At 44.8% G+C, this 12,799-nt stretch overlaps 1 protein-coding gene across 1 annotated transcript in view; it reads left to right on the top strand.

The window, feature by feature from the left end:
- Positions 1–655: 655 nt before the first annotated feature.
- Positions 656–12,799, top strand: part of LOC109372389 (apolipoprotein L6-like) — a 54,283-nt gene continuing 42,139 nt past the window's right edge. The window contains exons 1-4 of the mRNA XM_019625517.1: positions 656–1,091; positions 2,992–3,118; positions 5,317–6,136; positions 6,995–7,089. Of these exons, the coding sequence (XP_019481062.1) occupies positions 881–1,091; positions 2,992–3,118; positions 5,317–6,136; positions 6,995–7,089 (1,253 nt within the window). The 5' untranslated portion in view covers positions 656–880. The remainder of the gene's footprint in view (positions 1,092–2,991; positions 3,119–5,316; positions 6,137–6,994; positions 7,090–12,799) is intronic.

Here is a 12,799-nt window from a genome sequence, read left to right as displayed (position 1 = left end):
CTTTATGAATAAAGTTGCTACAAACATCCCTGTGCAGGTTACGTGTGGACATAATTTTTCAGCTCCTTTGGGTAAATATCAAGGAGCAATATTGCTGGATCATATGGTCAGAGTATTTTTAGTTTTGTAAGACATGGATACACCCCCCTCCCAAGGGTCTGCACCATTTTGAGTTCCCGGCAGCAATGAAATGAGTGTTCCTGTTGCTCCACATCCTCACCGGCACTTGGTGATGTCAGTGTTCTGGATTTGGGCCCTTCTAAGGTGTATGGTATTTTTTTTTAAGTTTCAATTTTGAGATAATTATAGATTCACATGCAGTGGTAAGAAATATACAGAGATATCTCATGTACTCCCTTATCCAATTTCCCCACCAGAAATATTTTACAAAGCTCTAGTGTAATATCACAACCAGGAGATTGTCTTAGACACAAACCACCGACCTTATTCAGATTTCAGATTTCAGCAGCTTTACTCACACTTGTGTATGTGTGTGTGTGTGTGTGTAAATAGTTCTATGCAATCTTTCACACGTGTAGATCTGTGTGATTATTTCTACAATGAAGATACAGAATGGGTCCATCACAGCGACCCCTCGGGCTTCCTTTTGTAGACACAGCACCTCCCTGGCCAGCTGTAACTTTGTTCATCCTTTCATTTTTAGCTTCTCTGAGTCTCTGTGTTTCAGACGTACCTCTTGTAAGATGTGTATATAGCTATGTTGTGCTTTCTGACCCAATGTGAGAGTCTTTTCCGTTTAATAGAGAATTTTATCCTGTTCGTAATCATGAAAAATGCAGAAATTAGTGTTCTGTAACATAAGTTGAGATAGGCATTTTACTCACTACTTCACAAGTATAGATGGAAAAAAAAACTGTGAATGAATTTTCTTGAAATCCCAGAGCTGGTAAGTGTCAGAGGGGCCTTTGTATCCACTTGCCTCCACGGCCTCTACACTACTTCTGAGGTCAGTTTTCTCCAGCAGGTAAAACATCTCCTCTCTGCCAGACTCCCTGTCATTCTGAGTATAGAAAAGAGCAGAGACACCTCTTTGAACGTTACAACATCAGAGACATCTCAAATCTGCCAAGGTGAGCTCCTCCCCCCCAGCCGTTTGCACTGGAGGGTGAAGCAGAGTCCAGGATGGCTTTGTCAGAGAAAGAGGGAAAGCGGAAGGACCCAGAACCTGTAAAGACAGAAGGATACACAGAGGCATGGCGATCACACACAAGCATTTGACCTGGGTTCCAAAATGTCTTTGCTAGCTCTCCTGTATGTAACCAGCTGCCCTTTGTCTGTCTCTTGCTGTCTTTTCTTCTTCCTGGCTTACCAGTTGGAGTGCACCAGGGCTGGATCTTGGACCACCCTTGGCCTGTGTAATTACTGTGTCCCTAGGATTTGCATGGAATTTCGTGGCTTTAACTACTTTTTACTCTGACGGCCCCCAAATTTAATCTCCCACTCAGAACAAGACTCATCTATTCACTGCCTGTTTATTCAACATCACTTGGATAGCTCAAACTTAACCTGCCCAAATTGAACCCTATTACCCACCCAGGAAACCTTCCACCCTTCCCATCTCAGTAGATGGAACCTTCACGGTAACGGTCCTTCAGACCCCAAACCTGACTCAGCCTGAAGTCATCCTCAACTCAGCTCTCTCCCATCTCACAGGCACTGGAAAATCCTGTGGATTCCTTAAATGCAACCATTCCTCACATTTCTACCCACCTGGCTCAAGCAGCTGTCACCTCTTGCTTTGACTACTGCAATCTCTTCCTAATTGGTCTGCCTGTTTCCTCTCTTGCAAACCTGGTGCCTGTTTTCCAGCCTGAGTGATCATTTAAACATACAGGTTAGATCAGGACCAATGCCAGCCCCTATGGTGCCTTAAGACTTATTTGATAAAGCCCACCCACAAGTGGACCGAGCTCTGTGACACATAGCTCTACAAATGGATGGCAACTTTATGCATCCAATCAATCAATCAATCAATCCATCAATCAGTCTATCAATCATCATCACAGTGTCCCTTTCTCCAGACAGACACAGCAGCTCCTTCCATCCCCAGCCTCCAGGTCTCACCACTTGGCAAGTGGATTCTGGGATGGGTTTCAGACCCCACCTGCATGCTCAGAACGGGCCTTTGGCAGTCCTCTTAATAGTGTTCTTATGTCCTTGGGCATATAATTTGTACAAAGGGGCCTTATACATTGTTGCTTTGTCCCGTGATGATGATGTTTTCATCATTACAATCAAGTTGTTCATCATAGCCAGTGGCTGGAAACAACTCAAACATACCAATTGATAGAAGAATAGATAAACAAATGGTAGTGTATTTATATAATGAAATGCTTCATAACAATCATTTAAAAAATCTGCCGGTGCCCACAACACCATGAGTGAATTTCACAGACATTCTATTGAGTGAAAGAAGTCAAACGAATGTCTATATGAAGTTCGAGAATAGGCAAACTAGGGGCAGCCTAGCTCAGTTGGTTAGAGTGCAGGTGTCATAACACCAAGATTGCCGGTTCGATCCCCACATGGGCCACTGAGATGCACCCTCCACAGCTAGATTGAAGACAACTACCTGACTTGGAGCTGATGGGTCCTGGAAAACACACTGTTCCCCAACTAAAAAAAACCTTAATTATAAAGAAAGAATAGGCAAACTGTTCATAAGAGTGGTTACTTCTGGGGCGGGGTGAGTATTGATTGGGGGTGGTCATAAGAAACCTAACCTCTACCGTGATCTGGGGGGCAATTACTCAGATATATACATAATACCAACATTTATTGATCTGAGGACTTCGATTTCTGTACTTATATAAGTTATACCTCAATATAAAATGTAAAGAGTTTGCAAATAGCACACTGTAAGTGTCTCATTATTAATTTGATTGCACATAATCTAAAATTTCCCCACATTTGAATTTCAGAAGGTTTTGTGGCATCTGCAGTGATTTTGTTTTCCATGTTTTCTACCAGAAAATCATTTGACTCCTGGGGACACCTCTGATTCTCCCATGGACAAAATGAGCACAGGTGTGGTGCGACAGAGGCTTCTGCAGAATCAGGCATGGAAAGAATGCAAGGCTGGGTTTGGTCTGCAAAGGTAACCCAGAGGGATTTGTCCCTGGGGAAAGATTTTTTTCTGCTGAAATGCTCCAGACATCCTCATGACATGGAATAAATGTGCTCCAATATTAGTCATAACACGGGCCCTGCCTTCCCACTGGTCACCACTACACATAGGAAGATATATCCTCCCAGGGAAAAAAATAGTCTGCCGGGTAAACTAAATATTTTGGAGAGCAAGTCAATATCTAGTCATGTACATGCCATTGGGCAATGGGACTCTAAGGGCATCAGTTGTCCCACTCGGTGGCCTCACCTCTGTGAGCCCCTAGAGATAGGAGCTCAGTATGTTGGCTCACCTGTCACCAAGCCCAGTTAAGTATTAGTCAGCTGACGTGGCATCACTGGCCTCCAGCACAATGTGGACCATCCGCAAATGTCCGCGAGTGAATGAGGTGAACCGTGTGTATTGAGCCTCATAGATCCAGGTTGCAATTTGACACTGTGTCAGTAGGTATCACTGCCTAATACAGGACAATGTGCTACGGCCAAAGTGTCCATATTCCAGGCATTTGGTTTAATTCAAAAACATAAGGAGTCAAGCTGACATTGGCTAACAATCATGTGAAAGACGACGCTGTAGAGTTAACGCGAAGTGGTGTTGTCCATGTTTGCGGCCGCGTATCTATGTCTTATTTCTCTCTGTCCCTGCCCACCTGAGGGCACACAGGGATCAGGGTGGGCTGGATGGTGGCATCTGTAAAGTTTGGGGTTTTTCAGCAGGGTCACCCTCTTCTCTTTTATCCTGCAAGCCCCTAGCAACCTTCTGCTTTGTAAATTCATTTACAACTGATGAACACTGATAATTGGGCTTAAATGCATTAATTCATTTAAACCATTCACAGTGAATGGTTTTCTTGGTAGTATACCTGATTTTTAACCTTTTTCATTGAGGATGTGTGTGTGCGCACGTGTGTCTGTGTGTGAATATATCTATATCTATATGTATGTGTGTGTGTATATATATATATACATATATATACAAATATATATGTGTGTGTGTGTATATATATATATATATATATATATATATATATATATATAGATGGAGAGAGAGAGAGAGAGAGAGAGAGAAAATCTACTCAAAGCTATGTAACCTCTGTTGGGAATTCCTGCCACAGCGAAATAGCTGAAAATCCTGATGCTCTTGGAACTCTGCACCCCACTCAAAGCTCCATCTCTACCCAATGCATCCCTTTGGGCAAGTCCGTCCCCTTTTGTCTCTGAGCTTCTGTTCCCTCCACTGAGAAGTAAAGGAGGCAGCTCCGATCCTGTCCAGGGTCCCTTCCCACTCTGATCCTCTCCATGAGCCAGGGAACCCGTGTCATCACGAGGCCTCCTGATCTGGCTCTGAAAGAAATGGGCCAGTGGCACTTGGATGAGGAAAGTGCCTGAAGGAACAGGCTTTGCTCTTCCCCTGATACTGCGTCCCATGAAGGACACACTCGTTGGACTGGCCAAGATCCCTTCCTACTTTGAGAAATTGGGGGAGGAGGGGCCAGGCCCCTATATCCCTGACTTCTTCCACAAACCAATTCCATCTGCTTGAAGGGTCAAATAAAGCTGGCCAAGTGCCAAGGAGAACATTCAGAACATTCCTTAGCACTTATCTGGGCCTCTCAGTGTGCAACTCCTGATAAAAGCAAAGACACACCATAGCAGCCAAACTCAAGGTCATCGAAGTGCAGGATGCGTTATACAGTACAGAGCCTCCTCCCCCTGACTCACCTCTACATACACAGAGCTCTCAACCTCCCACCCAACACCTGCGTTCCCCTTTCTCCTGCTTTGCCTGAACTTCTTCCTCCATTAGTCCCACTGGATCTTAGCATTTCCCCACTGTGTCCTCTCGGTGACACTTTCAGTCTCTCTGAACAAGGCTGAAAATGTCCCTCAGGACTGGCCACTTTCTCCATCTCTTTGGCCAAGGCTGCGATTCTCCCATTTCTCCTCCAGATGTATTTCTTTTGTGTTTCTCCTCTTCATGGAGCCAGATCTCACAACAACGTTCTGGGACATTTCAAGGTCAGGTCAGAGATGATGGAGGTGTTAGGGAGATGCAGGCAGGGTTCAAAGCTGGGAGGAGCGAGATCATCCGCAAACCAGATGGGCCTAAGAATTAGGCTTTCCCATCTGGACGATGGAAGCAAAAATCCTCATTTCGCTCATCCCCAGGGACGAGGATGACATTCTTCTGTGTGATGATGTGGAGCAAGACGATACGGACCTGTCACCTGAAGAAAGAAAATTTTTGCAAGAGTTTCCCATCATTAAAAGGGAGATGGAAGAGGACATCAGAAAGGCCCATGCCCTTGCAGACGAATTCGACAGAATCCAGGAAACAGTCACCAAGACCAAGGTGGTGACCGGCTCCGTCGCTGTCGCCTCAAGTGTGATGTCCACCCTGGGTTTACTCCTCGCTCCAGTGACAGCAAGAGGAAGCCTGATACTTTCTGCTGCTGGTACAGGATTGGAGACAGTAGCCAGTGCTGCCAGCATAGTGACCAACATCACGGAAAAAGATCACAATAAAAGATTCCAAGCTCAGGTCAGCGGCCAAGTGTCCACCCATGACCAAGAGGTCAGCCAGGCTGTAGACCCGGCATCCTATGATCAGCATGCCAATAAATTAGAAAAGAACTTCAAGGATATCATGAAGAACATAGATGCCTTGATGATAGCCAAAGACCACCCACGCCTGGCCAACGCTGCCAAGCGTCGCCTGACCTCTGGCCAAGTCTCGTCCCGCAGGGACAAACAGGTGCAAAAAGCCTTTCAGGGTACAACGTTGGCGATGAAGACAGGTACTCGCTTGATGAATACTGCGATGGCTGGCCTCAGCCTCAGCAAGGAGTTGGGCTCTCTCATGGTTGACTACAAACAACTGAAAGAGGGAGCAAAGTCAGAGTTGGCCGGAAAGCTGAGGGCCAATGCCTTGGAACAGGAACAAAAGCTGAGAGAGCTCACCCGGCTTTATGAGACCCTGAAGAAGAAGGTGAGGCTGTGCTCTCCCCCTTGGGTGGGGCTGGAAGGATGGGGGAGATTTAACTGGGGCTGGTGGGCACCACGGTTTACGGGAGGGTGTTAAGGAAGCCAGCGCATGTGTGACGTTTGCATGGATGTTCCTGAGGACATGCGGTGTCCGGTGGCCCTGGACGTCCAAATGGTATCAAGTACTCTTGGAGATAATGGTGCTGCCCTGGACAGGCCTGGCCATGCCTTCTGTTTCTCCCTTGATGATCCTAGAGGTCCCTGTGCTGGGAAGACGGCCTTTCCATTGTACAGATGAGACACTGAGCCACAGGGAGCGTTAGGGATTGAATTGTGCCCCTAACATTCATATGTTGACACTCTAAGCCCCAGTGTGACTATTTGGAGATGGGGTTTGGGAGGTAATTGGGTTTAATGAGGTCGTAGGGGTGCAGCCATAATCATATGGGCCTGGTGTCCTTAGAAGAGAGAGGAAACACGAGAGTGATCTGTCTCTGCCTGCACCGGCACGGAGGAAAAGCCATGTGAGAACACAGTGGGAGGGCGGAAATCTGCAGGAGAGAGGCCTGGCCAGGAACTGAACTGCCGTCACCTTCATCTGGACGCGTAGCCTCTGGAACTATGAGAAAATACGTTCCTATTGTTTAAGCCCCCCAGCCTGTGGTATCTGTTACGGTGGCCTGAGCTAAGCCAGGGAACTTATGTAACTTGCCAAGTTCTCGCAGCTGTGTGGAGGGAGTCAGGATGAAGAAGCCAGGGGACTGATTCGGAGCCTGGGTCTGCATCTGCCCCCCATGGTGCATGGGAACCCTCTGTAGCTTTCCCGTGATTGGCGTTTTTGTTTTTACCAAAACTCTTGCAGGAAGAAAGGCTCGGGAACTCATTTTCCTTGGGAGCCATGAGGAGCTCTTCCCAAGCCCTCAGCCAGGCCTGGAGAAGCAGGATCCTATGCTGCAGGTGAGGACAAAGAAGACAAGCTAAGCCCTGGGGCCTCTGAGTGGAATACGGGGGTCAGGGTGGGGGAGGGCAGGGTGGCAGAGGAAACGCCTGAAGACTCACTGGAGGGCCAGCTGGGTCCTGAGGGCACTGTCAGCGAGTGAGTACTGGGAAGGTCAGTGTGTCCCCTCTCCTCCGTTCTGCTCTGTTTCTTTATTGCCACTCATTACTTCACGATGGTGCTAACTCAGTCACTTCATTTCTTCAGTTCCCATTCAGCTCTCCTGCATAGTCCATATGAAACATGTATTGTTTCATGCTGGGCCCTGTATCCAAATCGAGTGCTGATGATTAGACAGTAGGGTCCCTGAAGTGAAGGGTGTTAACCTGAAAATAAAAAGCCTTTCAAAGTGAGAGGCAAAGAAGCATTTATTTGACATGAATAAGGACACCTATTCTAGAATCATTATTTCAGGCAGAAGCCCAAATAATGTTCCAATTAGGAGTCAAAGGTATTTATGATGGGGGAGGGGACCAATTACTCGTGTATCTGGACAAGGAAGGCATTTCTATTGGTGCAGATAACATAACATAGAGGTGTTAATTCTCAACAATGTGTTTAATTTGGTGTCAGCCCAGCAGTCATAATAACTGTCTTCTTATCTGTGTAAACAGTTTTGTGGGGGAAACAAGTTTGCTTAGGTCAGTTCAAGGGTTATTTTGCCCTATTTTAACATTCCAAATGTTCAAGGCATAAACATGCCTCTGGAATGGCAGTTAAAGTGGCTCCATTTATATTATTTTTTACAAGGGTATGTTGTATGTTCTATATCAACTCACCTTCCGTTGCTTCTCTGCTGTTTTCCTCTCCCACCTGGTCAGCAATGGCTGGATAAGATCCTTGTTCATTTGCATAGAAAAAGAATGTCATTGAAACCTTCTCAACCAGATTCCATTATGAAGGAGAGAGGCCCTGTTGTCCCCACAAGCCAAGTTCTTGGAACTCCCTCCTCAGAACATCGGAACATGAAGGAACATTCCACGCCTTACACTTCAGCTATCCTAAAAACAATCTTTTGCTGTTGTTGTTGTTTGTTTATTTGTTTGTTTGTTTTAATGTCTTAGCTGCTATTTCGAAAGTAGTGTATTGCATTAAATGCATTTATTTTTTTATATCAGGAAAGTAAAAAATAGAGGAAAGAAACATTGAACCAACCAGGGTGACAAGTCTGGGTGATTTGGTGTAGAATTTTCTTCCTTTGCTTTTCCTGATTTGGGTGTTAAAGTGCTGGCTTTAAGTAGTTGTCATTAGATTGCCTGCTGGGGACCCTTCCTCAAAGCTGCATTATAAAATAGGTTTTTGTCTGCAACTCAGTGAGTTTCCTTCTCATCCTCAATGCCCTCATTTGCCTTGTGAACAGAAAAGGGGCCACATTTAAACCTGACAAGCTCAGGAGACTGAAATAACCACATAGGATGGCGTGAACATAAAAATCCCTAACAAAGGTGGGCCATGGAGGGAAGTCTCATCCTTGACCTGTAGCTTCATTGACAAATGTCAATCTTTACCTTAAGAGTGTCTGTTTGCATCTAAGATAACATACCCTTACAATATCAGAGTAATCTCTTTTTCCGAACCCCCCAGGGGGCCCAACCCACCACACCAGAGCAGGAAACTACAAAATCCTCCATTGTTATCGTGTTCCCCAAATACTATCTCTATGTGCTGTAAAATGCTATTAACTATCCTGTACCCACCAATGGAAAAGATGTGTGTGTCTCTCCATTTTACTTTTCATCCAGTCCCAAAGATTTCCCAGCTTTGCTTTCTCCCACCCCCTTAATCTACAAATGATGGATTTCATGTAACCTTCCTCCTTTGATTCTAATGTATAAAATAAGATGCAAAACAGCCTTTTGCAAGAACATTTTCTCAATCCGTTGAGATTTTGCTCTCCGGCAATTGTCGTCAGTTTGGCTCAAATAAACTCATAAGTTTTCTCTTAGGCTGGATATTTTTCATCAACATTACTTGCCATAGTCGGCAGGATTCCAAAGAAGCCCACCCAGGAGCACCCTGCAGACGTGGAATCGGTGCTAGGTACCAGCAGGGGCCCATTGTGCCCCACCGGCTCCCTGCTTCCCATCGGGTGAACTTGGGTGAGTTTTTCTTGGAATTCTGGACCTCCTGTTTTAAGGTAAGAGGCCATGACTTTATTTGAGCTGTTTTTAAAGCCTTGAGGTACCTGTTTTTAAATCCTCAGTTAAGGACAAGAGTTAGGGTAACTCTTGGTGGCAGGGATGAGATAGCCCAGGTTAAGGACAAGAGTTAAGGTAACTCTTGGAGAGAAGAGAAAAATGGGTGGCTGGTTTCTATTTTGGCTTCTCAATTGGAATTGTTTACTGCGAGTGTGAACAAAACTTTTTGCTGGATAAATGAGAGTCTGAACTTGTTCAGCTCTGCAGATAAGGGGCATTTACACTCTCCAGCCCGAGTTTCGGGTATTCTTAGGTGACTAAGATCTTTGTGGAGGTGTTTGAGGGAACCCCTCAGAACGTGAAGCGGCCCCATAGGGATTTCCAACCAGGATGCACACATAAAGGCTGGATACCTAGCGCTTTATGTTCTCACGGTTGTACTAGACAGCTGGGGAGAGAAACCGAGGCACATAAGAGGGCTGAAGCGACTCGGGAGGTGACAGCCCCTTGGAGCTCAACCCATAAGCAGCACACTTCAACCCACTACACAGTATTTGTTCAGACTCTGCAGGTCTCAAAAACTAAAAATTAACATGAGAAATCGTGCCTCAAAGGCAGACAAGCTCCCAAACTCCAGACCCAGTTTACTCCTGCAGATGTACAGTTCCTAGGAGCCTTACAAGTACTTACAGACATGGAAAGGTATGTAGAAGTGATATCAACTTAAGATGGCCTAAATGGAAAGTTTTTTTTTAACGATTTTTATTGGGGAATTGGAGAAAGGGGAACACAAATGTTGCTGACCTTTTCTTCTTCAGTCTAGTTGTGGAGGACATCGCTTCACTGGCCCATGTCGGTATCATCATTGCACTCTTCCTGGGCGAGGCAGATCAGTTGCCAACTTCTGGATGGCCGCTGACAGTGGCTGCTGGCTACACACGGTAGCCCATGGCAACCCACCTGCCGTCGCCTTCCACTCACCGCAGCCCAGCTCCAGGTTGAGCTGTTGTTCAGCAACTTAGCTGTAGAGGGCAGTGTCACTGGCCCTCATATGTGGGATCCAAACTGAGGCCCTCTGGCATCCCAAGCCAGTTCTTAACCAGTGTGCCACTCGGCCAGCCTAAATGGAGCGCTTTTACCATCTAAATTTTTGTGTGCACAATTAGAAAAAAACGGCTTAAAAAGTCAAACTAAATGGAATGGGAGGCTTACCTCAATCGGCAAATAGAAGCCTCTGAAATGGTACAGAGAAATGTTTTTCCCTCAGGAAGTTAGTAAGAAAATGTTTGGAGAGTGTCTGTGTGCTAAAGGTTCTGCAGCTGCTAAATGCCAACACGCCACTTTTCCCTCTTTGTCCCAATATGTGCTTTACTTGTATGGACTTGCTCTCCTTTTCCCCTGTCTCTCTCCCCTGCACCTCTGTTGCAGCTCCCTCTGGCGAGGAGCTGGTCTTGGGTGGAGGGGAATCCGAGGTGGTATGCTGGCAGAACTAAGAAATCTAAAGATTCCCCCCAACCCTCCCTAGGGCCCTGATGAGTTCACAAAGGAATTTGAATTGTTAGAAGGAACTTAGGATCCTCGCTTTTCTATTTCATCCGAATTAACATGCCTACTGGTTTCTGAGAGCAAAGCCACAGAATTACTAAATAAGTTTTGCTAGGGAAACTCACATAAAGAAATGTGCGTTTATTGTAAAAAGTCAGGTCACTTTAAGAATTGTAGAAAACTGAAATGGATTTAGAAAAAGAAAAGAAATAAAAACAAGCCTAGAGCTGCTGCAAGGACCAGGAGGGCATCCCCTTCTTACTAACACTGGGGCTCCTTTATCTGTTTACAATGACTTAGTGGCCCTCCTCCTTGGAGTAAAGCTTCTGTACAATTGGTAGGGACATCTAATCAACTGATACCTCTTTATAAATCAGAACCTGTTCCCTTACAACTAGCAAATGTTAAGGGGGCAACACCTAGTTTTACTACTCAAATCTGCCCCAACTCACCTGATACTGTGAGACTTTCTAACCAATGATACTCACATATCCTCCCAGAAGGGTGAAATGTATTTAGGACTAAATGAATCAGATGGGGAAAATGATTTTAAAAGAAAGTACCTGAGAGAAAAGTAGTTTTAAGACTGAAGATTTGTTACAGGATGTTCCAATACAACTTGAGGCTTTTTCCAGTACAGATATTGATTGACAAGATTAAGCCGGCCACTCCTATTTAAATAACTGTTGAGAATACTTTGCCTCTACCTTATATTTGCCTTGAGTGTATATCTGAGACACTAGCTAAACTTAGTTCATTACAAGATGACCTTTAAAACGGGGGGCTTATAATTGCTTTTCCACCTGGGAAGATCAGAGTTTACTTGGATAGTAACGCCCCAGGGGTATACCAGAGAGTCCCACCTATTGCTCTCAGATACTCAAAGCTGATTTCAATCATGTTACATTTCCCAGAAATTCTACTCTAATCCAATGTGTGGATGATTTGCTCTTATGCTCCAGGATATATCAGATTCCTAAGAGGACACAACACACCTGTTACAATAGCCAGTCATAAAAGACCTAGGGGTTCAAAGGGCAAGCTTTGATTCTGTTTACACCAAATAAAATACCTTGGTTATCTAATATCTAAAAATAGGCTACTAATTAACCCTGAAAGACTTGGAGAAATGATATCTTTTCCTCTTCCAAGAACAAAAAACAAATAGCTTAGAGGATTCCTGGGTTTGATTGGATGCTGTCTCAATTAGGTTCCAAATTTTTCATTAAAGCTCAGCCTCTCTATATCTTATTAAGATCAGCTCAGTCTGATCCAATTCAATGGGACCCTGAAGGGAAACAAGGTAAAGAAGCTCAGACAATTAAGCTCAGTAGTTAAAGGGCTCTCTCTTCGCATAATAGTCATCTCTGCTACAGTCATGTGATGCAATCAAAAGAGACAGTTATAAAAGAACAGCAACAAAGAGAGATAGTTACATATGCTCCTTTATTTATATTGCTCATTTTGTAGACTCCTTACTAAACTCTCATCATGCTCAACACTTCTGTCCGTCGACTGGCTTCTTGTAAAGCACTCTTGCTTTCTGTGCCTCTATGTCAATGTAACAGTCTAACCCAGCAACTTCATTACCCTCTTTACAGGGTGAAGACATCCACAGCTGTGTTTTGCTTACTTACCGCTTTCTTGTTCCTAAGGATGATTTACAGAAAACCCTGATTGGTAATGCTGTCTCTTATCTGAAAGATGAACAGGGGTATTAGCAAGCTGGATATATAGTAACTTCCATGGTACACATAAATTTAAGCTTCCTATGTACCTAAATAAGAGCTGCCCAACAAGCTAAATTAACTGATCTGCAAGAGATTGTAAATGAGCCAAAGGCCAAGTGGCTGGTGTTGACGCTGGCAGTTGCTGTACCTTTGGTGTGGCTTGCAACTTTGGAATGTTGTGGAAGCAGCGAGGCTTCTTAGCTTTCTCAGGGCAGCCCATAAGAACGAAAAACAGGTTGCAGAATTTAAATTAGATG

This window comes from Hipposideros armiger, unplaced genomic scaffold, assembly GCF_001890085.2.
Source record: "Hipposideros armiger isolate ML-2016 unplaced genomic scaffold, ASM189008v1 scaffold_633, whole genome shotgun sequence".
NCBI lineage: Eukaryota > Metazoa > Chordata > Mammalia > Chiroptera > Hipposideridae > Hipposideros > Hipposideros armiger.
The sequence above is the reverse complement of the archived record's forward strand: the minus strand, read 5'-3'. Positions and strand labels throughout refer to the sequence as shown.